At 36.8% G+C, this 24,690-nt stretch overlaps 1 protein-coding gene across 6 annotated transcripts in view; it reads right to left on the bottom strand.

The window, feature by feature from the left end:
• Xrcc4 (X-ray repair cross complementing 4) overlaps nt 1-24,690 on the bottom strand; it is a 257,737-nt gene that overhangs the window by 114,519 nt on the left and 118,528 nt on the right. For all 6 annotated transcript variants that reach the window (XM_052743627.1, XM_052743628.1, XM_052743626.1 and 3 more), the window contains 2 exons: nt 21,681-21,833; nt 19,942-20,033 (listed from right to left, as the gene is read on the bottom strand). In XM_052743627.1, the coding sequence (XP_052599587.1) occupies nt 19,942-20,033; nt 21,681-21,833 (245 nt within the window). The remainder of the gene's footprint in view (nt 1-19,941; nt 20,034-21,680; nt 21,834-24,690) is intronic.

Here is a 24,690-nt window from a genome sequence, read left to right as displayed (position 1 = left end):
TCTTTCTTTGAGTTGCCATGGTCCTGGTATCTCTTCCCAGCAATAAAGACCCTAAATAAGACACTCTCTCTTACTCTCATCCCAATCCCACCTCATCATGCCCCACTTTCTCTGTATGAGCCCATTTCCCACATTTTTGTCTTTTGTGATGCACTTAGTTTAATGAGAGCTATGTATGACCATGGTTTGGAACTATCCACCAGAGTGTGGTGGGTTTATCAGAGGAGAATGTCTGCTCTTCCTCCAGAATCCATCAGTAGCCAATAGTGTATCAGTGAGAAGTAAGGCCACCTTGATCCCCCCTGATCTATGACAGACTATTTACAGGCTCAGTGTTGTGCAGGCTCATTTCCGGCACCCACTAATAATACAGAATCATGATCACACTGGCTATTTCACACTCACCAGATGACATTTCACAGCCCTTCTCTGAATCCTAGAGCTCCTACATTTCCTTTTCCTGTAACTCTGTTCTTCTGCATTGTTCCCTGATCCTCAGGGAGAGTGTAATGAATGTCCTGTTTAGGGTTGATTGTTACTTATTCCCAGCACCATAAACAGCCCTGTGTCTCTGCATTCAGCACCATTCCCTGTGAAGGGAAGTTTCCTGATTAAGACTGAACATCTGCATATAGGTATAAAAAGGAATATTCAGAAGACAATTTGGTGCTATGTCAATTTAGTTAAACACCAGTACTAAGATCACCCCCTAGTATATAACACAACTTCACTCATGGGTTTTTGGCTGAATTTACAGTACCAGTAATGAATTTCCTCTTATGAAATGGGCATCCATGTAAAGCAGAGAATGCTGGGTTGTCCTTATGACATTTGCACCACTATTTTACCAGTAGGCACCCATTGCCTGGCAGCTTCATGCTCCAGTTCACAGGGTCCTCAGCTGGGTAAGACCACCGATGCCTGTTCTCCCTTGGCCATCTGTATTGAAGCTTCTGGGTCTATGGAAGCTAGACAGCAGGGAGAAAACTCCCAGCTCCTTTCAAGCTGAATTTCTCTGTATCATACACCACGATGTGTGGTTTCTTTAGCAACAGGTTCTTATCAACTCATTCTATTGGGCAACCAAGAGTAATGAAGAGTCTTGTATTGTTTGGGAAGGCTTTGGGACCTCCCTTACAAACAAGTCATGAGGGAATATCCCACACTGGGCCCTGTGATTTTCGTTTAATAAGCGATGGCTATTACATGTAGCATTATGTAGCCATGAAGGTTATCACTGGAATAAGCCTATTGTCCACCAATGGATACATGGATAATGAAGGGTATATGAAGAAATCATATGGCCACCTAATACTTGGTAAGCCAACAAAAAATATGGAAGTGTTTGGTTTCTTTCAGGGTTAAGAAGTATAAAAGAGAGAATGTCACTTAAAAAAAGAAATTTAAAAAGAATGTTTTAATTAATCCTGATTTCCTTTGTAATAGATATGAAATAAAGAAATGGCAGTCAATACACATTGTGATTAAATACATTTTCATTAGACACTTGAGAGTGCTCATCCTTAAATGGAATATCTGCATCACTGTCTTCCTTCCCAAGGTACAGTTATCATTGCAGAAGAGGTGGTTGAAAGAATTCAAGAGCTGGAGCAGGGGAAATGTCAGGAAAGGCTGTCTAGACTGTACTGTCATTGCAACTGTCAACACATAGCACTAACGGATACCTGCCTGAGACTGACTTGCTTCATAAATACGGGAGGTGCCTGCAAGGCCCCATCCCTTTCTGGTGCATGTATGGTAGAGGAAGTGGGAACCATTTTTTTCTTTAATGGTGTAGCGACCCTGGTAGAAAGAAGGGTTCAGAGGGAAAGGAAGGAAGATACTCAAGGGTCAGCAGGGGCGTGTGTATATATATTACCAATGCACTGAGAGTGAGAAAGAGAGAGAGAGAGAGAGAAAGAGAGAGAGAGAGAGAGAAAGAGAGAGAGAGAGAGAGGTAAAATCATCAAAACAACTGCCCTTATGAATGCTTTTTCCAATGGTAAAAAAAGGCCAATTTTACTTCATGTTGGGAAGCTATATGATACTACTGCACAGTAAGAGTTCAAAAGTAGGCTTGCTATTCCTTGGAAAGTTCCAAAAAGAATCCTTAAGAATCAACAAAGCAGGGCTCATTGGGGCTCAAAGAGAATGAGTGGCAATCACTGAGCCTGTATGGGTCTGTGCTAGGTCCTCTGCAAATGTTATGGTTGTTAATGAGGTATTTATTTCTGTGGGACTCCTAACAGTGGGAGTGGGGGTGCTTCTGACTCTTTTGCCTGCTCTTGGGACCCTTTTCCTCCTACTGAGTTGCCCTGTCCAGCCTTAAAGGTTTGTGCCTGGTTTTAGTGTATATTGTTAAGACTGTTTGGTTGATATCCCTGAAGGCCTGCTCTTTTCTGATGGGAACCAGAGGAGCAGTAGATCTGGGGGGAAAGGGGTGCGAGTAAGGGAGAGACTGGGAGGAGTGGAAAGAGAGGAAACTGCAGTTGGGATGTATTAAAAAAATAAGAAAATATAATTTTAAAAACTGAAAAAATTCAAAAAGTAAAGTCACCTTAATAAACCTTATATATTATTTTCTAAATGAGTGACAACAGCTTCTCAGGAAAAAGTACACTAATGTTTGTTCCCAACGTTAACAGTATTAAATATTTGTTTTTAAAAATATAATTTTGATACTTTCCAAACAATGCTAGAAATATCACAAAAAGTATTAAAAAGTATAAGAGACATTTCATAATTTTATAACTCCTAATCATAAATGCTAGAACTATCACAATGAAACCAGTTAGGATATGAAAACTCATAAAAAGACAAATGAGCAGTTAAAAGTAAAGGAGACTTTACTTGAGCACACATTATTCATTACAGACGTAATATTTAAAAAAAGCAATTGTATGGTAAAAGGACAAATTTCAAAGTGAAGAATAACTAGTTACTCTCTTCTTTAAATTTTCATTCTTATGATCAGTTGGAAAGTAATTAACTTTTTAACAATGCAAATATTGAAATAAAGAAAATGATGCATGCTATCTGCATTCCTGATTTAATGAAACTGCTTTTAATAACCACATTAAAATTAGTGATTTATAAGTAAAAGAAACTTCCATTTTTATTAACTCATTGTTCTTGAAATTTCTTTGGCTAGAAAACCTATCTTTAACAAAAAAGTACTTAAGCAATTGTGGTGGGATGAAGATAATTTCTTGTATTCCTCTCATCCAAAATTATCCTCCTGCTGCTGTTTAATTTTAACTTTTCCCAGTCAAACAAAACCACTGGAAGAGCATTCAGAAGGACAGGTAACTCTTTATTCACAAGTCATCAGTGGTCTTTTCAGTGAAGGACCCTGGAACACACTGGATCTTCTGTCATCACTGTCATGGCCACTGGGTCGAGCAATAGTCACCAAGATGCCATACTGAAGAAAACATCCAGGCTGACTTAATACCCTTTCTTAACGCATATTGTAGCCATCACACTATCAACCCAAAAAGTGTCTGAGAGATCACCACAGGTGCCAGGGCCTCGTAATGCCATTCTAGCTCATACAGGGAAATTCATTGTCTCCATTCATGCTAGGACAAAATTTCCATTTCCCTTCTGATCCTTTTAAAAACCTCCAGTGATAGGTAACAGAATTTTATACCACAATTGACAAGGAGAGCACACTACATATAGTTTCTGTGTTCCAGAGGATCCTTCTGTTTCCTCAAATTGCCTCTTGATGCACTTAAGTTGTGTTGATAATATGTCAATTAAATGTCCAAATGAGCTGGTCTCTGTTTCTGTGTACCATAGGGAATATAAAAATTAGACTGGCAGACATGATACTATTAAAATTTGATCTCTAGTGATACACAGATTCTCAGTTGCAAAAATTCTAAGGATGTGAATGGTATGACCTGTAGTAACTACAGAGTATGTTCCAGGACAGCCAGGGATACACAAATAAATCCTATCTCAAAAAAAAAAAAAATCATCCAGTGATCAATTCCTTTATATAAGATAGTGTAAAATTTTAATATAATCAAATACATTCAACTTTATGATATAAATCACCTCTGGACTACCTAAAATACCTAATGCAGTATAAATCTTGTATAAATAGTTGTTGTTTTTGCTAGACAATTTAAAAACACTACTGTTGATCTTAAGTTGGTTGAGTGTGTAGGTAAGGAAACTGGCCAGGAAACAGCCACTGAACATACAGGAGGCTATAAGCAGGTGATAGGTGTATACAATACATGTTATATAAGGGACTTGAACATCACAGAGTTTGGCCTCTGCAAGAGACACTGGATATAATCCCCTGTAGATACAAAGGGACAGAGACACACTGTCACCCATCATAGACATTATCTTCTTCCAAGAGTCACAAACTTGCACTTTAAGAAGCAATACAGGGGGTGGGGATTTAAATCAGTGGTAGAGTGCTTGTCTAGCAAGCACAAGGACCCTGTGTTTGGTTCTCAGCACCAGGGAAAAAAGAAGCAGCCACACAAATGACAGTAATGGAGAATGTGAACCATGCATAAGATATAAGGAATTGTTGAGGCCCTATTACAGAGCCAGTGCCTTCTTTCAAGGCATTTATATACAACATTACTAGAAAAACGTAACACCAAAGGGAAACCAGAATATACAGCTTACTTCATAAAAGGAAGCATCCATTTATAACATTTAACTTTATCTGGTTCAATCATTTAAATTACAGAATAACAGTACCCTAAGCTCTTTCCTGTTTTGACATTATTCTACAAAACATCTTGTATCTGTCTCCTTATAAAGTCCCAGCAGGCAGGCGGGTCTTTGTGAGTTCGAGGCCAGCCTGGTCTCCAAAGCGAGTTCCAGGAAAGGCACAAAGGTACACAGAGAAACCCTGTCTCCAAAAAAAACCCCAAAAAACCAAATAAAGTCCCAGCTCTCACTAGCGTTACTCTGCTCCCCCATCCCTCAGTTTTAGCACAGGCTTAACTTTGGCACTTGGGTCTCACATTGTGACTTTCATCTGGCCACCCTACTTGTGACCCTTCTCATCCACACACCACACCTTCGGCTCTGTCTGGCGAGCCTGCTGATATCCATCCTTCACACATCCCAGGCTCTCAGAGAGAAGCTGCAGCTAGCTAGCATTGCATCAATGCTGGTGGGCTGGCAGCACTCCAACACTTCATCATGGTAACCTTTTCTATCCTTTTGATCTCAAATATGGCTTATAAGTGACAGTGATGAATTGGCTTAAGGGACCAGATGTGCTTTTTGTGGCAGAGTTCCCTGTCACAGTAACAGAAGGTGAGAATTCTATATATGGCATTACTGCGCTTCAGCTGATTTCGAGATTGCTGCTATGTTCACACCAGCTTTTGTTTCAACTCAGTTATGGTCTGATTTAAAGGATCAATGCAGATGTGAAGCTTCCCTTTCGGAGGATAGATAACTCATAAGTGATTCAGACTTCGTTTTCTTCCCTTACTATTGTGATCTGAACCCAGGCCTCATCCAGGGGAGTCTTCCACTGAACTGCAGCTCTGGATGTGGGCATCCTTAAGTTGTTTTTACTACAACTAATTGTGTTATGTATTTAAGTATATGCAGTGATGTCTACAGTCAGGTTTAAACACGAATCCTTAGATCCAAGGGACTAACTATTAAATTAAAACCTTCACAAAAACTTGGTAGTTCAATTTGTTTTCTTTTTCATGATAACACAAATCTATAACTACAGAATAAGCATAAAATGGGACATTTAGCACAGACATCATGATAAGAATGTTGAAAAGAAACAATATGAGTCTTTGATTTTTACAATGTGGCTAATACAAAGGACAGAAGTATTAACTTTGTAATAGGCATTCTTTTAAAATAAAAAGAAAACTGCATTTGTAGTTTAGTGGTAAAACGTTTACTGGGCGGAAAAAAAGACCTGCATTACAAAGAAGACAATATTTAATATAACTAAATAGATTCAAAATAGTATTCTAACATATAATATAAAAATGCACTAAGGAAGCATATTCTACTATTTTTTAATAATGTTACACTAGAAGATTTTGAAATAATGTAGGATAGTTGCGGCTTATCGCAATTTGTACAAACCCACAATTTCATCCTCAATAGTCCCACATGGCTAGCTGCTACCTTACTGAATAATAAAATTTTAGCCAGATCTCTAGGTAAATGAATAGAAAGGAAGAAATTCAGCTTTCTGCTTGAACATTTCTACTCCACTTCTTATCTCAACAAAACATCCACTCCAAGCTTCAGTTTTCATGCAGTACCCTAATCCAGTCTTTCTAGATTAAACACTAATTTGTAGGTTAATATAGTTCTGAGTCCTTTTTTAAGAACTGAACAAAATTTGGATCCTTGCTCCAAAAAAAGGGTCATTTTTATTGCTATTGGTTGAATTGTAACTCTTATCTTTCCTCTATAAACACACACGCAAAACAAAAACAAACAATTCACAATTCAGAAAGACGGCTCAGTGAGAAAAAGCACTTGCTACCTAGCCTGTATACCTGAGTTCAATGTCAGACACCCACATTTGCAAAGAGAGAAATAAGTTATCTTCCTCTAACCTCCATATGAAGAGACCAAGGATGAGGGGTTTGTGTATATACATACACAATTAAACATAAAAGAAAGCAAAAGCATTTAAGAGTTCTAAAGTCTGTACATAAGAATGTAACCTTAAGATATGGTATTTATATAGATAATAATATTGTGGGTCATACTTCAATATGGCTGGTATTGTTTTAAAGGTGGCTTTGATAGAGACAGAGGTAAGAAGATGACATGATTGCTTACACATGGAGAAGAAAGTAGCCTATAGGTCAGGCCATCAGGAAGGCCTGGAACATATCCTACTTTCAGAGCCCTCAGGAAGAACTACTCTGCCAATATCTTGCGTTTAGATCTCTGGCCCCCATAACCATGAGCAAATATATTTCTATTTTTCAACACCCAGCTTGTTACAGTTAGCAGTTGTAGCTAAATAATACATGCAGATACATGCATTATTTTACACATAACACAAAATAAAGACTTACCATCGAAAAACTTCAGAATTACAAATTGGTAATCAATCTGATATTAATAAAAGAGAATTTGTGTAGTGTTTCTACAATTCATGTCTATTCATTCTATCAACTAACATTTGTCTTAAGCCAATTCCAGTGCATTCCTCTTATTATAATGGCAAAACAACATATTTAACTGCCCTCCAAATTCCTAAAGGTCTTTGTGTATTCTGAAGTTTAATATTCTCATGGGTTGATGCTATACTTTGAAAATATATCTATTATCTTAAGATTCCCCTCTCATATTCAGTACACATCTTCTTATCATAGGAATACAGCAACTCTGCCCTCTGGAAATATTCATCTTATTTAGAGACTTCCTCATTTTCACGCTAGTACTCAGGAAGTTGAAGCCATAAGGGACAGTATTTCTCACATAGGTTTCTTCTAACACTAACATTCACTGAAAAGTGTTCATAGATCTTTTGAGTTTGAAATGGTACACAATGTAAGAGCTAGTAAACGGAGCAAGGCTGAAAACGATCATCTTCCAATGCAGACAAAGCCTCTGAGTTAGGAACACTCAGCACTTGTGGCTCCATGCACTGGAACTGTGTGAAAATGAGCCATCTCAACAGTCAGACATGGATAAAGGGAAGGCTCCTGAGGCCTTGCTACTACTCACTGCTGAACTACTAGCTCCAGACAGATTTCAGAGGGGGTGGGGGAATCCTTGCTTCAGTTATACACCCACTGATGACCACACCCAAATCAGACAGACATTGTCAGTCTAATAGTTACACAGATGGCCAGGTTAAACTGAATGAGTCACAAAATGAAACAAACCCCAAAGTTATGGTTCTGGGACTTGTTGGGATGGGGGGGGAGGTAAGAGGATGTGTGAAAAGAGTAATAAGAACTTATTTATATGTTTATATGAATGAACTGTCAAACAACAAAGTCAATCTACAGATCCTCCTGAATTAATAGAGATCAGAAGTTCCTATAGTGTGCCTAATGACAAGATCTTTATCATCTGATAACTGCCCTTGGCTCCAGACAATCACAGATCGGACTCTGCTAACAATCACTGAAGATTCCATGGTCCAGACTCAAGTAGAGCTCAGTCAGCTCCTGGAGTTTTGCTGTGTGCCTCACGACTAAGATGCAGGAAGCCCATGTCTGTGTTTCTGATTCATGAAAATATTGGAGCATAAATTTTTCTTTATTAAAAGAAAAAACAGGATAAGCCAAAACAAAAGAACAAAACATGCTAAACCTGGGGCTGGAGAGATGACTGAATAGTTAAGAGCACTTACTGCTTAGGCAGAGAACCAAAGTTTGGTTCCCAGCACCCACTCTTTAGCTCACAAGCACCCTTAGTTATATAGTCCTAGAGGTTGTACTCATCCTCACTCACTTTGTCCTCAATGGGCTCTTCATGCATGCAGTACATATACACTCATACACACAGGCAGACATTCACACATGAAATAAGTTTTTAAAAGAAAAACAGATACTGCAAGATGCTTTTCTAAAGTGTTTGGAACATTTTCCCTTGTCATCAGCAATGGGTAACAGGTCAATTTCCTCTACATCTTTCCCTGTACTTGATTTAATCTGTTTCTCTGTGAAGTAGTATTGGATTTTATTTTGGGAAATTTATATTTCCCTAATGACTAATATTATTTGACAGATTTCCATTTCGTTATTAGCGATTAGTAATCTAATCGATTGAAGATTATTATCTTCAATGAACTGCCAATTCAAGTCTTTTGTTAACATTAATTAGGTTGCTTCTTTTCTTTTTATATAGTTACAGGGTTCTTTATTTAGGAAACAAGTTCCCTGTCAGACACAGGACTTGCAAATGCTTTCTTCTAAATTATAGCATTTACTTAATGGTGTCCTTATGAGCTACAAAAGTTTTTATGATAAAATACAGTCCATTTCTGTCTAGTATGTGTTTTACTTTTTTTTTCCCTTGAGACAGTGTTTCTGTGTAGTTTTGGTCCCTGTCCTGGATCTCTCTCTGTAGACCAGGCTGGTCTTGAATTCACAGAGATCTGCCTCCCGAGTGTTGGGATTGAAGGCGTACACCACCACAACCCAGTGTATTTTACTTTTGATATTATAGATACGAACTAAGATTTTTCTTCATTGATCTACTTGAGCTGGTTTTGGAAACATGTTGAGCAAATATTTAAGTTAATTTGTTTTTCAAATAGATAACAAATGTCAAACTAAAATAGAAAAAAACATCAAACTACCCTTTCTCTGTTGTCTTGGTAACTTTGCTAAGGATCAGTTGAACAGAACCATGACAGTCTGTCCTCCGACAATTCTGTTTAATTTATGGAATGGCCATCCTTATGCTAAAATTACAATGTCTTAATTTCTCCATTTGTATAATAACTCTTAAAGTTCTGGTTCTTGCTTTTAGGAATATTTTAATTATTCCATTTCAGTTTAAACTTTAAGATGGGCATGCCAATTTCTGCCAAAATATCAGCTGTGATTTTTGTTATGGATGTGTAGAAACTAAAATCTGATAGAATGGGCTGACTTTAACTAAGCAAAATAGAAATTTCCAGTCAATAAATTCAGATGCTTTCCCACTTATTCATTTCCGTTTTTTCATGTTTTGTGGTTTTCAGTATACACGTTGTTGATTTTTTGTTTGTTCCTTAACATAGTCTGCAGAACTTATCATCACTATCTTTACAGAGCTGGGCTTGGATCAAGGACCTTCCTCATGCTAAGAAAATGCTCCTCAGTAGGGATGTATTCCCAACCCTATTCTTCTTGAGGCTACTCTCTATTTTCTTGATTTCTTTTGCTTTGCTCATTGAAAATTTACTGAAATACAGTTGAGTTTTATGCATTGTTATCACACATTGACACCAGGTTTACTCATTGACTGGCTCTACTTTAATTCAGTTTCTTAGCTGATAACATCATGTCAATAAAGCAATAGTTTTCACTATGCCTGTCGGGGTGTCTTTTATTTATTCTCTCAAGTAACTGTTCTGGCTGGAATGTGCAATACAAAGTTGATAAAAGTGATGAGGTGATGAAAGCAGACATTCTCTTTTTCCAGATAGTGGGGTGGTGTTAGCCAGGAGCTCACCGTTAACTATGATAAAGCTGTGAGCTTCTGACAAAAGCTTTCATCAGGCTGAGAAGCTCCTTTATATTCCCATTTTGTTGAATGCTCCAGTAACATGTGTGGAAAAGTCCAGGTGCTTTTTTTTTTAATGGAGGGGTGGGTTGTACATTGAAATCTCAGTTTTGTGTGTGCATTAGTGTATTAGCAATGTAAGGTAAATTGAGGAATTTTAAGATGTAAACTCTTTTGTCATCAGAAAGATAAAATTCAGTTGTGCATGATATATTATTTACTGTTTCTGTTTTCACTTTGCTAATATTTTGATTAGAGTTTCTGTATTGCTGGTTATGAAAGGTATTACTCTATAATTTTCTATTATTTGTGCCTTTTACATTATACTAATATCAGCCTCACAGAATGATTTGGAAGTATTAACCTCTCTATTTTTGGGAACAAATTTTCAGAGATTGCTACAACTTATTTAAATAGTTAAACTTTGAAACAACTAGGATGCCACCAGAGCCCAGAAATTTCTTTGTGGAAATATTTTAAATTACAAACTGCGTACTTTTATCTATTGATGTACTCTAGGCTGCTGGTAAAATATGGAATCACTGTTCTATGTAGTTCTATGGCAGGTTTACTCTGTTATTGCTGTTTGTTGTATCTGTTTTAAGCTCACTCAAAGTTACATTAACTTTATTGTCCAATCTTAAGTCAAGGACATCAAGTAATTAAGTACTATATTCTCTTGATATATATAATATTTATTATTTCATATATTTCATGCTTTGGTGATTTAATTTCTTTCTGTAATTCCTACTAAAATTTGTGATTATTTCATCTCAGCCTGAAGGATTTCTCTTAGTGTTCCTGATAAGGTAGTTTGCCAATGACTGTCTCATTTTATATTATTTAATTGAAAATTGGCATACACAATATCAGGTATAGTGACAGCATTTTCAAATAATGTTTTCTAGTGGATTCTCCTTCTCCTCAGCCTTCCTTCCCTCACTCCTCTCCTGCCCACACTTGCATATTTCTTGGTCTCTTTTCTGCTTTCCTGTCTGGAGTTTCTCTTGTACTGTTCCGCAATATCTGAACATCCCTGTCTTGTTCTTGTCTTTAGTATAATGTTACATACACACACTGGAATTTTACTCAACTATAAAAATGAAATTTTATAATGTACACAAAGTGGGTGGAGCTGGAAAGGATACAATAAGCATGACTCAGAACGATAAGAACCATGTGTTTGCTCTCATGTGGATCCTAGTGTGTGGTATACAAATGCACGTGTGTAAGTGGGTGTAAGTGTGGGTTATGACTAAGAAACTGAAAGTAAGTATGGTTTTACTTTCTCTTCATTTGGAAAGACACTTTACTGAATATAAAATTATGGATTCACATTTTTCTCTTTACTTTCAGAACTGCATGAGTCCCCTTCATTTTTCTTCTGGCCTACCATGCTTCAGATGAAGAGCTAACAACACCAGAGGCCCTGTGCAGGTCACAGGCACTGGAGGGGCAGTGGCTATCAGGATAATCACCTTCTCTCTGCTCCTGGCTTTCAGGCTATGATTATATGTCTCAGTATGCATCTCTGGACGTATGCTACTTAGGGTTTAGATATTTTGAATACTTACTATTTTTGATAAGACTTGGCTATTATTTCTTCAAACATTTTCCTAGCTTCCATGTTTTTCTCTTCAAGCATTTATATGGACTTTTATCAGCACACTGGAGGATATCCCCCAGGCCTCTGAGAATCTTTTCTTGGGTATTTTTTATTCTTCGTTCTCGTAGATTACACACTCTATTCATCAACCTCAAGTCCACTGATTCTCCTTCTGCCGTTGTGAGGCACCTGTTGAACCACTCTCATGGCAAATTCCCATTCTGTACCTGTTAAATAATAACTTCGAACTCCTTGTTAAGAATCTTTCCATGTTAACATATTATCATGCTCACTTTTAATTCTTTAAGCATGTTTTCTTCAAATATTTGAATTGTGCTTTGAAGTCTTTTTCTACTATATTCCACATCTGGGGAAAATCTGAAGCTTCTATTCCCTCTTTACTCACTCTCCCCAACTGGGTATGGATCCTGGTTTCCTGTCTCTCTGCATGTCTGCTTTTGTTGAAAACTCATTTATTCACCACTGCCAAGATCATTACTTCCAGTAAGAAATGCCACCAGATGTGGACCTCAACCTCTGGGAAGATCTATTAAGCCTTTTTGGTCCCATGCAAATTTTGCCAATCCTTCTGGTCTGCCAGGTCCCATGAGAATCCCCACACCAAGTTCACAAAAGGGGCACAGAGCAAGAATGGCAGTCCTGGATAAAAATGCAACCCACTGCCACTTACTATCCTCACTGTGTTAGCCTTCAAGTCTAAGCAGGTCTTGTGTTCTGACATGGTTCTGTTTGTTTGTTTCATCAATTTCTGATGGGCTCTTACTTTGAAAAGAAAGGAGATGCCAGCAGTTTTTACTATCTATACTCAGAGACAATTCAAACACAATTTCTGTGTTTCTTCAGGGACACACAAAAAAGTGAAAATACTTGTCCAGGAAGGCATACACCTATAACACAATCTTGTATCTAAGGCTCAGAGAACATCATGGAAGCAGGGCAGAAACACTGTGAGGGCTGAGGGACAGGCACTTTTGTTAGCAGATTGTGTAGTCTACATATGGCAGGGAAGCTGCGCTCATGGTGTCAAAACAGTTTGTCTGCTTAACAAGACATAAATTATAACACCAGTTGCCATGCCAATGTCCACAGGGAAGTCTCACTAGCGGTGAGTGGTCATGGTTGTCTCTCTCGGCTTCTAGATGAAGAGCTACAGACAATTAATGAATGCTAGAGAGGACCAGCCAGTCTCCTGCCCAAAAGAGGGAACAGACTCTTAATTGACAATACCAAGCGGTCATCTCTAAAAATAAAGATAAACAACAATAAATAGGCTCACCAGATTATATTTATATATCCATTCATTTATATATATTTTATATATTATAATCTGAACAAACACACACATATATATAAAGACAGTAATTGTAAAAAAAGAAGGCCATGAATTTGGCTGAAAGAAGTGCAGAAGGGATGTAACTACAGTGCCCATATATTAAAAGATATTTAAAAAGGAATGTGAAGAAATTACCAAGCAGAGCAAGGATGTCATTAGAAACATGTCCACCTAAGTTTGCTCTGCAAGCTGCATGAAGGCTGACTTGCTCCACTTATGATGAAGACAGTCTCTCAAGCAAAAACCTGCACACAGGATCTCTCCAGGAACTGAGTGTCCTCAATACCATACTGTCAATGGCTCGGTTTTCAGTGTTAGGAAATTCCAAGTGTTTTATATTTCAACCATAGGCTACAAATGTAGCTAATTTATTGTTTTAGAAGGCAATTATAAAAATTCTTCTATGTGGCCAAGGGTAATGTACTGACCTTCCTAGGACTCCATTCCCTCTGAAATAATATGCATGAGGCAGTTCCTGGCAGTAATACTTACATGTAAAACCCCATTCCTGCTATGAAACAACCCAAACTGTCTTCTCAGCACAGAGATAGGTTTTGATAAACTGAGCTTCCACTTAGAATTCTTAAATAAATATATCTATGATAAGGATGCTGGATAAGATTAAGAGCATATTTATGGTTCCAGGGTTAGGATTCTGGGTAATCTCTTTGGCAGTACACATTGCTCTACCCTGTGTGAGTGGAGATTCACTGTTCAAACCAACAAGCCTTTTGATACTTGGAAATTTTAGATTCTGTTCTATTTTTAAAAGCAACTGTATCAGTATTCATCCACTGTTTGGCATGGCCATTCATTTATTTTCAAAAAGGCTATTTTATAACCACACTTCCTTCCAGGAAGCCTAGCAACTAAGTAGAAACCCAAATGACTGACAGAAATTATACAGGGACCTTCCTGTTGGCTAAGAAGCAGGATTAATTAAACTAATGTGCTAAATCTTGAGCAAATAATTATGCAGAGAAATGGACAGAAAGCTTCTTTATTTGTTTTTAATATTTGTGTGTTTTAATCTGCACTGAAAGAAAGGCAAAACATAGTAGAAAAGTATTTTTGTATTTGATCTTAAAGTAAGGCTAATTCAAATATTATGCAATGGTAAGAAATAATGCCTATTTCCACAAGTAAAATGATGATTATTAAAATACACTAATTGTTTATTAAAACTAAATCTTACATATACTTCTTTATGTGATGGCTAATTAACAGTGATTAAACAAATGATCAAAATGTTTCAAAAGAAAAAGCCAATCTTTATGAAATTAATCTAGCTTTCTAGCAAATATTTGTTTGCTTTTTAAACTATACTAAGACCTGAAATGCTTTGAACTGGTTAAAATTCTTAGAGTATTCATATATAATTAAATTTATTATGCTATATAGCTCTACTGTTCCAGTGCCAATACAGTTCTGAATTAATATTAAAAGAGCTCAGAATGAAAAAAATGGCCATTACAATATATCTGATACTTGGGCACTTATAACTTACTATTGCGTTGTGAGATTCTATTATTCATTAAAATAAACTACGAAGTTTTCTCAATTTGAATACAAAAACACAGTTTCTTATAGAGAAGGATGTTTCACAGTATTTATAAGAACCCTTCAGGTTCTAATTGAAAAACAAAACAAAACAAAAAACAATTTGAGGCAGGGGGAATGAAGAATACCTAAAAAATTCTTAAAGTCTATGAGACATTAGAATCAGTTATACAGGATGAATGTGGCCCAGTACTCTCTGTAATCCAAGGCTTCACTATAGTGATTTCAGCTATTTTTGCTATTATGACCTTAATCTAAAACAAAACAAAAACTCTAACAACCTTAAGGCTACAGCATGCAGTAATAATTTTAGCAATGAAGTCATGAATGTTATTTTAAGCTGTCTCAAAATTCTGGACATCAATATCTTGGGAAGTAAACTTTGCTATAGAAAAATATGAATTGTATTGCCTATTATATTTAGGGATACTTGGTGTGGTAGCTTCAACGTAATTGGCTCCCAAAGCTTATAAGGAGTGGCACTATTATGATGGGCTTTGCTGGAGTATGTGTGGCCTTTTTGGAGGAAGTGTGTCACTGTAGGGGTGGTCTTTGAGGTCTCATATATGTCCAAGCCACACCCAGTGTCTCAGACCACTTCCTGTTGCTTTTTTGATCAAAAGGTAGCCAGCACCATGTTTGCCTGCATGCTGCCATGTCCTGCCATGATGATAATGTGTAGCATGAATCTTAAAAGTTCTTATTAATAAAATCAAACCTGAAGCCAGTTATTGGGGTGAACACTGGATGATCAGAGAGACAGAACAAGCCACAGCTATCTCACCTTGCCAATTCCTCAGTTGGTCCTGTTTCCTCAGACTGGAAGCTTCTGTGTCCTCATCCCAATGGCTCTCAGCTGAACTGCTGCTAGAAGCCTGAATGCTTAACCAGGCAAATGCTTAACCAGGCAAATGCTTAACCAGGCCATATGCTTCCAGTTTCTGGTCCTCACGCCTTATAAACCTTTCTGCTTTCTACCACCACTCCCTGGGATTAAAGGCTGCTTTCTGGGATTAAAGGCGTGAGTCACCATGCCTGGCTGTTTCCAATGCAGTCTTGAACTCACAGAGATCCAGAGGGATTTCTGTCTCTGGAACGCTAGGATTAAAGGTGTGTGCTAACATTTTCTAGCCTAAGTATCTTGTGGTTTTTCTGTTCTCTGACCCCAGATAAGTTTATTAAGGTACACAATATTTTGGGGAACACAATACCACCACAATAATGGACTAAACCTCTGAAAATGTAAGCACCCCAGTTAAATGTTTTCCTTTATAAAAGTTGCTCTGGTCATGGTGTCTCTTCACAGCAATAGAAACCCTAACTGAGACACTTGGAAATCTCTTAGGTAATAAGCTGTTCCCAAGACCATTAAGATCTATTTATTTTATGAGATGTTGGGAATTGAACTCCAGGCCATATACATGCTGGGACACACTCTACCACCGAATTCTATCTCTTGCTTTTCAAGAAATTTTTATGCTATATAATTTCATGCTATATAAGCATGATACAGTTTATGAGACTAGACTACTTCTCAGTAGTTAGTCTTTAATGGATAATGAAATCAGCCCTAATGACAAAGAAAATTTTAAACTCTAGGCAAGAAAATTATTTTTTTATCCGTAAAACTATTGCACACACTTTTCTTTCAAACTACAATATCCAGATCCTACTTCTGGATAAATTCATTAAACTGGTCTTGCAGGCTGTGTTGACAAACACCTTTAATCTCAGCACTAAGGAAGCAGAGGGAGAAGGATTTCTGTGAATTTGAGGTCAGCCTGGTCTACATAGTGAGTTCTAGGAAAGCCAAAATTTTATAGAGATACTCTACCTTAAAAAAAAAAAGAATTAAATACATCTTTCTCTTGAAATAAATATGGTTGAATCAGTGAAAGATGAGCACCTCAGTGAACTTTAGTCATAGCAAAGGACCAGGGCAATCCTGTAAACAACTCATGAGGACTGTAGGAATTTTAGTAACTAATAACAAAGGTCACACAATAAAATTACTACCAAATTATGCATTCACACACTTTTAGAAATGGCTTTCTGAAAGACAGAGTAAATCTAGTAATCCTCTCTGACTCTTCTCCCACTTGTTTTACTGGAGGGAAGGCAGGCAAACCGTAAACAGTAGTACTGACAACAGAGCCATGAGTTGACTTATATTGCAGGGAAGCTTGGTTCGCCACTAAAATGCTAGAAGAAGTTCAAGAAGAGTCAATTCAGACTGAGCTCACAGTCATAATACAGGGAACCTGAGACCTGCAGTGAAATGACTGTGGCATGCCCCATGGGATAAGCTGTATTACAGGCTGCAGAACACCTCATTGTAGAGGCTGGTAATCTACAGAGGCCCATCTGTTAGCTAACATAGAAGGCTTCCTCTCGGATCTGTGGAATCAAGTTTGTGGTTAAACATCAATAGTTTCAGATCTATGATTCATTTTTATTAAGACCAAATAATTCAAAAATAGCTGGGCAGTGGTGGTGCAGGCCTTTAATCTCAGCACTCAGGAGGCAGAGGCAGGCGGAACTCTGTGAGTTTGAGGAAAGCCTGGGCTACAGAGTGAGTTCTAGGAAAGTCTCTGAAGCTACACATAGAAATTCTTCCTCAAAAACAAAACAAAACAAACCAGAGGCTTACATATTAAATATATAGTTAAGTGGTATCTATATAAATGACACATAAAATGAAAGAAAAATACAAAATAAACTAAGATAAAAGAGAAATGTTACCAAATTTAAAATAGTACAATAATACTCAAGCTTTGCTAAGAATAGGCTTAACACATAAAAGTCCCTAATCTCATGTATACAAATTAAATGATGTATTTCTCATCAATAATTTTTATCCTCTATATGTGTGGGTGAGATATGCTATTTAGATTTAAGAACAAAATCAAAGTCCACTGCAATTATTAAAAATTCTGAAAAGTTGAAGATGGAAAGAATATAGATTTTCTTTTTTGAATTTTAATCACTACTGAAAGTTTTAAATATATATATATATATATATATATATATATATAAAACAAAAACAAACTCAGAAGGTTGTATTTATATATTTGTGCATACATATAAATATATATATAATGGATAGTCAGATGCAAAACTAACTGGGGAAAAAGCGGCTATGAATCTGAGAGTGAGAGCAGCATGAAGAAGTTAGAGGAGGACATGGGAAGGCACAGAGAGAGGAAAGGGAAGGAGGAAAATTAAGTAATTACATTTTGATTAAACTATATAAAAATTGTTGAAGTAGGGAAAATGTAAAGGAACTATTTCCTGTCAATGAAAAAACTCTCATGTTTGAAAGTGCATTTGTGTTATAATGTGAACTAAATAAAATTTGATTTATCAATTAGCTAGTTTAATAACCCCCTCTTAATCTCCACTCTTCTAGAGATTTGTTCACTCATTTCCCCCACTCACCACCACTGTGCAAACCTTCAGTGTCCTAGACAAACCAATCCACAAGCTCTTTGGCTCTATCAGTACAGTATATTTCTCTTCTCCCTTTCTTTACTTGTCCCTCCAGTTGCTAGTCTATCTCCTTTTCTTTTGAAATTCAGGCTTCTTTATGTCTGTTCTCTCATCTGTGATTCCCTTAACTCCTATCCTACCTTATTCCATCCATTTCACTGACATGTTCTATCGAGGTTCCCACAACTGGTCAAAGTGCAGAGAATAAAGTGTCTGTGCATTACCTAGTCACATGTGGGACCTATCTATCAGAACCCCTCCTTAAAGGCTCAGGGATCACTAAAGAAAAAGGAAACTGAAGGATTTCAAGAGCCAGAGGTTGGGAAGGTCTGGAGCAGTACTGTGTGTCCTAGATTACAGGAGCACTGTGCTCACGAACTCACAGCTGCTGGAACTGCCTATATAAGAGGAGGCCAGCCAATACTCCAGTGTGGAGGAACCCAACTCCGAGATAAGGAGCTGCTGACAATGGCTTCTAGAAGGAGTCAGTGTTCCTCAAGTATAGGGCCTTGAGTAAGTTGACCAGGAACCAGTGGGTAGCCCCAGATCTATGAAAAATACACACACATACACATATATGTATACACACATACATACATACCTCAAATTGGACTTGGTGGGTTGATAAAAACCAACCAAACACAAGACATTAAGTTGGGGGAAGAGTAGTGAGTGGATCCGGAACAGTTAGGACAAGGAGCAGAGGCTCAATACTATCAAAACACATTGGAAGGATACATGAAATTCTCAAAGAATAAAAAGATTATATTTTAAAATATGCATCTTTTCTAAAGATGGATTTATATTGGGTTTAGGTCAAAACTTTGTTAGTGTTACATGAGTTCCCTACTTCTACTGCCCCCGAAATCTATATAACTACAAAATAACTCGTAGGATTAAATACCTGCTGGGACTGTGATTCACAGAACTGAATAAGGCTTATAAATCTTACAAATTGAAAACCAAGATGCCTTCCTCCTTGTTTCTGTCCTTTTTGGACTTGTTTAAATTGAAAATAATTTTTATGCAATATATTCTAAGCAGGTTTTCCCTTCTCAATCTCATCTCATATCCTCCCTATCTGTCCATCCACTCAACTGCAGCCTTTATTCTCTCTTTGGTAAAAAAAACCCAGGCAAATAAACAAATCAGAACAACAACAAAAGAAAACAAAGAAGCACAGAAACACACCTACACAGACAAGCATACAAACAGAAAGGAAACCCAGAAAAATCACAAAATCTGAAACCATAACATACAAGCGAAAGACCATGAAGATAAAAAATGCTGGAAAAATGCCCAATTAGATATCTTTTATCTCCGTCCATTTTAATCCTTTCCACGAAATAGCAGAAAGGAAGACTTCAACTTCACCCAACTCTACCCAGAGTCCCAGCTCCACAAGATCTCAGAGACGAAAGGAACCAGTTCCGCGCTGGTGATACTGAACATGATGACGTCCTGCCTTCTCATTATGCATCCTCCTTTAACAGTGAAAACACAGCCCTAGTGTATGGTTGTGAGCTTGCTTGCTTTGCCTGGCCGTGGCTAACTGCTACAGTCTAGGGTGAACATTAACTTTAATGTTATGTTCTGAAAGTTCTAGGCTAAAAATATTTGATCAATTTTACAGAAAACCTTTTATCATAATTTTTTTTACTTTGGTTTCTATTTATAGTAGTAAGCCCAAGTGACATCTTAAACAAGGTAAGGATGACCCTCTCACCTGTAGCCAGCTCAGAAGCTCCGCTTTCTTCATGAGTACTTCCATCATAAATTGCATCTTGGTCAGTTGGTTTTTCAGAACATGCAGTTTCCCTGGAAACAGAGAAAGGCAGAACTAGAAATCATCAGTTCACCTGTGGCTAACTGTTTACATTACCAGGAAGCAAATACAAACAAATGTTCCTGGAAAAAAGGTTCTGCTCAGATAGAAATATTGAGAGAATTATGTGATTTAGATGAAATCACTTAGAGATAAGTCCCATAAAACAAAGAGGTTTTAATTATAAATGGCTGTTTAATGTTCACGATTATTAATTACTTAATTACCTTATCACATTTTATTCTTCTAATCTCTGTGGGCCTTAGCATTGTAAAAATCTGAAAGCAGTTCTACATTTCACTAAATTTTCCCCAAAATGAAGAACAGGGATCTTATATGATTGTTCAGTACCATATGTAAATAGCCCTCAATGCCAGACCAGGACCTGACTTTGGAAAGGCTAAAATTAACTGTTACCTTCTTTATACTATGGTATTTGAAAACCTATGCTTCATTTCAGATTCAAGGCAACTGAATCTAATCTAAGTGAGTTAATGACTAAAAACACTTAAAATTATCCAAACCTATACTAGCCACTTGTAATCTATGATGTTTTCCCTTAGAAATCAAGTATACAGATAGTTACAGAAAGAAAAAAAAACTTGATAATAATAGAATAAAATAACATACTTTGATCAGACAACATGAATGCCCCATGGAATTTAGCATTCATTAGCTAGATCTAAAGTTAACACTGCTTAGATGTAAAGAATACAGAGGTGTAACCAACTTGCAGCCTTGGAGGAGGTGCAAGGTTTTCTTAAACGATATATTTCTTAGTTCATAATGTCTAAGAATTAAATAAATTAAATCCTGTCTTAGTTAGGGTTTTTATTGCTGTGAAGAGACACCATGACCATAGCAACTCTTTTTTTTTTTTTTTTTTTGGTTTTTTCGAGACAGGGTTTCTCTGTGTAGTTTTGCGCCTTTTACTGGAACTCACTTGGTAGCCCAGGCTGGCCTCGAACTCACAGAGATCCGCCTGGCTCTGCCTCCCGAGTGCTGGATTAAAGGCGTGCGCCACCACCGCCCGGCTGACCATAGCAACTCTTATAAGGAAACCATTTAATTGGGGTGGCTCGCTTACAGTTTCACAGGTTTAGTCCATTACCATCATGGTAGGGAACATAGAGGTCTGCAGGCAGACATAATGCTGGCTACATCTTGATCAGAAGCAATAGGAAGTGGACGGTCTCACTGGACATGGCTTGAACATATATGAACCCTCAAAGCCCATCTCCACAGTGACACACTTCCTCCAATAAAGCCACATCTCCTAATAATGCCACTTCCTTCGAGGCCGTTTTCTTTCAAACCAACACAAACCCCATGCCAGCTCTATAGGTTATGATTGTATATTGTACTTTAAATGATACCATGGAAGTCATGGAGAAATTTTGTGGAGAATGCATTCGCCTGTGCTAGAATGTCTAAACCTGGACTACAAAAACAAACAAACAAACAAACAAAAAAACAAACAACAACAACAACAAAAATCAAAAACCAAAAACCAAAAAACCCCCCAAACCAAACAAACAAACAAAACCCATATTCTAAAAGTTGGCATCTACCTTGCCATCAGCTTGTAAAGACATTCTCCCTAGATTTACAGCTGGTGTTGGGGAGCAAAAAGGATGTACCTTTCAGGTTTTATGTTCTGTTCCAGCTGCTGGACTTCATTTAACAACTTATGCAAGCTTCGGATCTTTGTTTTCTTCTCATTCAGCACCAAGATAAATCTCTGATACAGATCAGCCTCCAAGGCTTCTTTGGCACTCACACATTTCTCAAATCTAAAAAAAAAAAAATCAAACAAGTGAACAAACTATAAGTCAAGTAGATTTTATATCATTAATATTCAATGTTAATTTTATATCATTAATATTCAATCTCAATCTCATTCTTATGATTTCAAGAAAATTTGAAAGCAAAAATAACTAAGGTCATTTTTATACATGCTTTCAAAGACTTAAATGTTTTAAGGAGAGAAATGAACAAATCAGAAGATACTAGTTATTAATATTTGTAATTTATGTTCTAAAACAAAGAATAATGAAAATGGATAGAAATAAAGCTTTTTAAACTAAATGTTCAAACATAATAATTTAATCATATGCAGTTTATTTAAAAAAAGAATATTTTCATGAGAATTTCAAACAAGCAAATGTACGGTTTCCTTAGTACATTAATATTACTGTAATAGAAGCCACTAGCATATTTTATATTAAAGCAATACAGCCAATTTGTTGTCAGTCTTCAGACTATGACTTGTTCCACAAGAACATAATTTATCAATTTGTGTCTTTATAACCCACCACATATGCATGCACACACCCAAACAAAAATAGAAACACATATGTTATGAACTCAATTATACCACTTGATATTGCAAGAAGATAATACAGAAATGATGAATTTGTCAAGAAGTATATATCTTCAGTTTCAGATATATAAGAAAAAAGAATAAAAGTCTCTGTATTTCAAATTCTTCCTGGAATGCTTTAATTGTCAAGGGATTTCATTTGTCTTAATACCCCAAGATATAGAGAGAAGGCAAACTAGTAAAAGTTGTATATACCTGGTGTGTATGTAAACATGTCTTGAATAAATTCCTATTTTACAAATTTAAACACAAATTAGTTCACTGAAAGTATTCTTTTAAATATAGTCAAGTTCTGCCTGTTTTTATCTTTACAACACTGCTTATTCTGTATGTTTCTAAAGGTATTTTATATGTATTCCATGTGTCCCAATAATTAAATATGTACATATATATAAAGCATATCTTACAATAAAATTCTTACAAATGAAATTGTCAAAATGGGATACTTTTCAGATAGGCCCTTAATGTGTCCCACAATCCACCTATTTAAAAATACAGAGAATGTATTCTAAGATGAAAAGGATCATCTAACAATGTTATTCTGGAACTATTTAGTGCAGATTCTTTTAGCATGAATTTACTGAGGTTGTCATTCCATTAGACCACAGAATATGTGTGTTATACCCAGTGCTTTACTCTCAATGCCTAGCAGAGATGTTCAGTACACATTAATGAGATAAAGTGAGTTGAATGGGACAGGGTTTTTCCCAGCTCGATTGATGATTTTTACATGTCCCCAAGAGTGTACTTATGCTTTTCAACATACCCTTCTATACCTTCTCTGAGCCCGTCTTCCAAGATGCCAACCAGTCAGGCATTACATTGGTTTAAGAAGCAACGTAACACTTTGAACTTCTCTTCCTTGGAGACGTCCCTTTCTCGGCCTAGCCCATCCATTTGTGTACTACTGGTCTACCAGTTAAGAGACTAATCTGAAATCTTTAGCAGCACTGTGTGCCTGCAAGGGGCTGAGGACTTCCTAAAGGGCATGAGATACAACATGTATCCCTTTAGGCCCTTCGCGCTGGCAAAAGGTGGCTTGATGGACTTGTTTTGCCTCACTGGATGTAAGAGACACCAATGGTCTGTGGCTCCCCTTAGGAATGTCTCCTTCCCTTCAGTCTTTCAAATTTCCAAAGATATAGCTAACATTCATTGTTCATATTATGCAGGGGTATGTTACTATATCTACAATTTCAGATGCAAACTGTTATGTGAACATTCTCTTATTTTCATATTATATTTTCTAATGTAATGGCATAAGAAATATAAATGAATAGAATATATATATATGTATATACATATATCTAAACAATCTTAGTATATATAATAAAACACTTTAGACACATAGAAATAAATATGTACAATACAATAAATTTCATGCATATCACACTTTTTACAGAAAAATTTAAAAATAGCAACAAATTTAGAATCTATTAGATTTAATTTCACATTTAATTTTCACATAAACCTTCCTGAAGCTCTTGACTGAAAGATTATGCACATGCATTAACTATCAAAACTATCAAGGTAATTCCTACAACTTCATGAAAACTGTCATTTCCAAAGCACATAAAAATCTGTAAAGGAGCCGGGCGGTGGTGGCGCACGCCTTTAATCCCAGCACTTGGGAGGCAGAGCCAGGAGGATCTCTGTGAGTTCGAGGCCAGCCTGGGCTACTAAGTGAGTTCCAGGAAAAGGCGCAAAGCTACACAGAGAAACCCTGTCTCGAAAAAACCAAAAAAAAAAAAAAAAATCTGTAAAGGTATCAAAATGAAATTTATATAATTTTCATAAAAGTAGTACTAACTTGATTAACCATACCACAACTATACTGGCAAAGGTCACATCATTTCTGTTACAGGGAAAAAAGTTGTGCATCATGTAGGTTAACCTTCCCTGCTTTTACGCCTTTATTGCAATCAACTGGTCATCAAACAGGACAACACCTCCCAGAAAAGGTTGAGTTGTATAGTATAGCATATTATTATCAATAATCATAGAACACAAATTTACTCTCAGTTATTACCTTCTCAACAGACTCAGAGAATATTACCCTTTTTTTCAGTATTTAGGAATTAAGACATGCATAGCTTGTGGCCTACATTATCTTTAAAATCAATCTTCTGTAACGTTATAATCTACTATGCCTTACATATTACTTGGTGAAAAACTGGGCAAGAATTACTAGGTGAGACCATTGATCCAGGAGAGACACGAGACTCACTGCTAACCTACGGACAATAAAACAAACCCACAGACCACTG

Source organism: Peromyscus californicus, unplaced genomic scaffold (genome assembly GCF_007827085.1).
Source record: "Peromyscus californicus insignis strain IS unplaced genomic scaffold, ASM782708v3 Scaffold_18__1_contigs__length_77618521, whole genome shotgun sequence".
In the NCBI taxonomy this organism is placed as follows: domain Eukaryota; kingdom Metazoa; phylum Chordata; class Mammalia; order Rodentia; family Cricetidae; genus Peromyscus; species Peromyscus californicus.
Note: the sequence above shows the minus strand (reverse complement) of the source record. Positions and strands in the feature narration are given on the sequence as shown.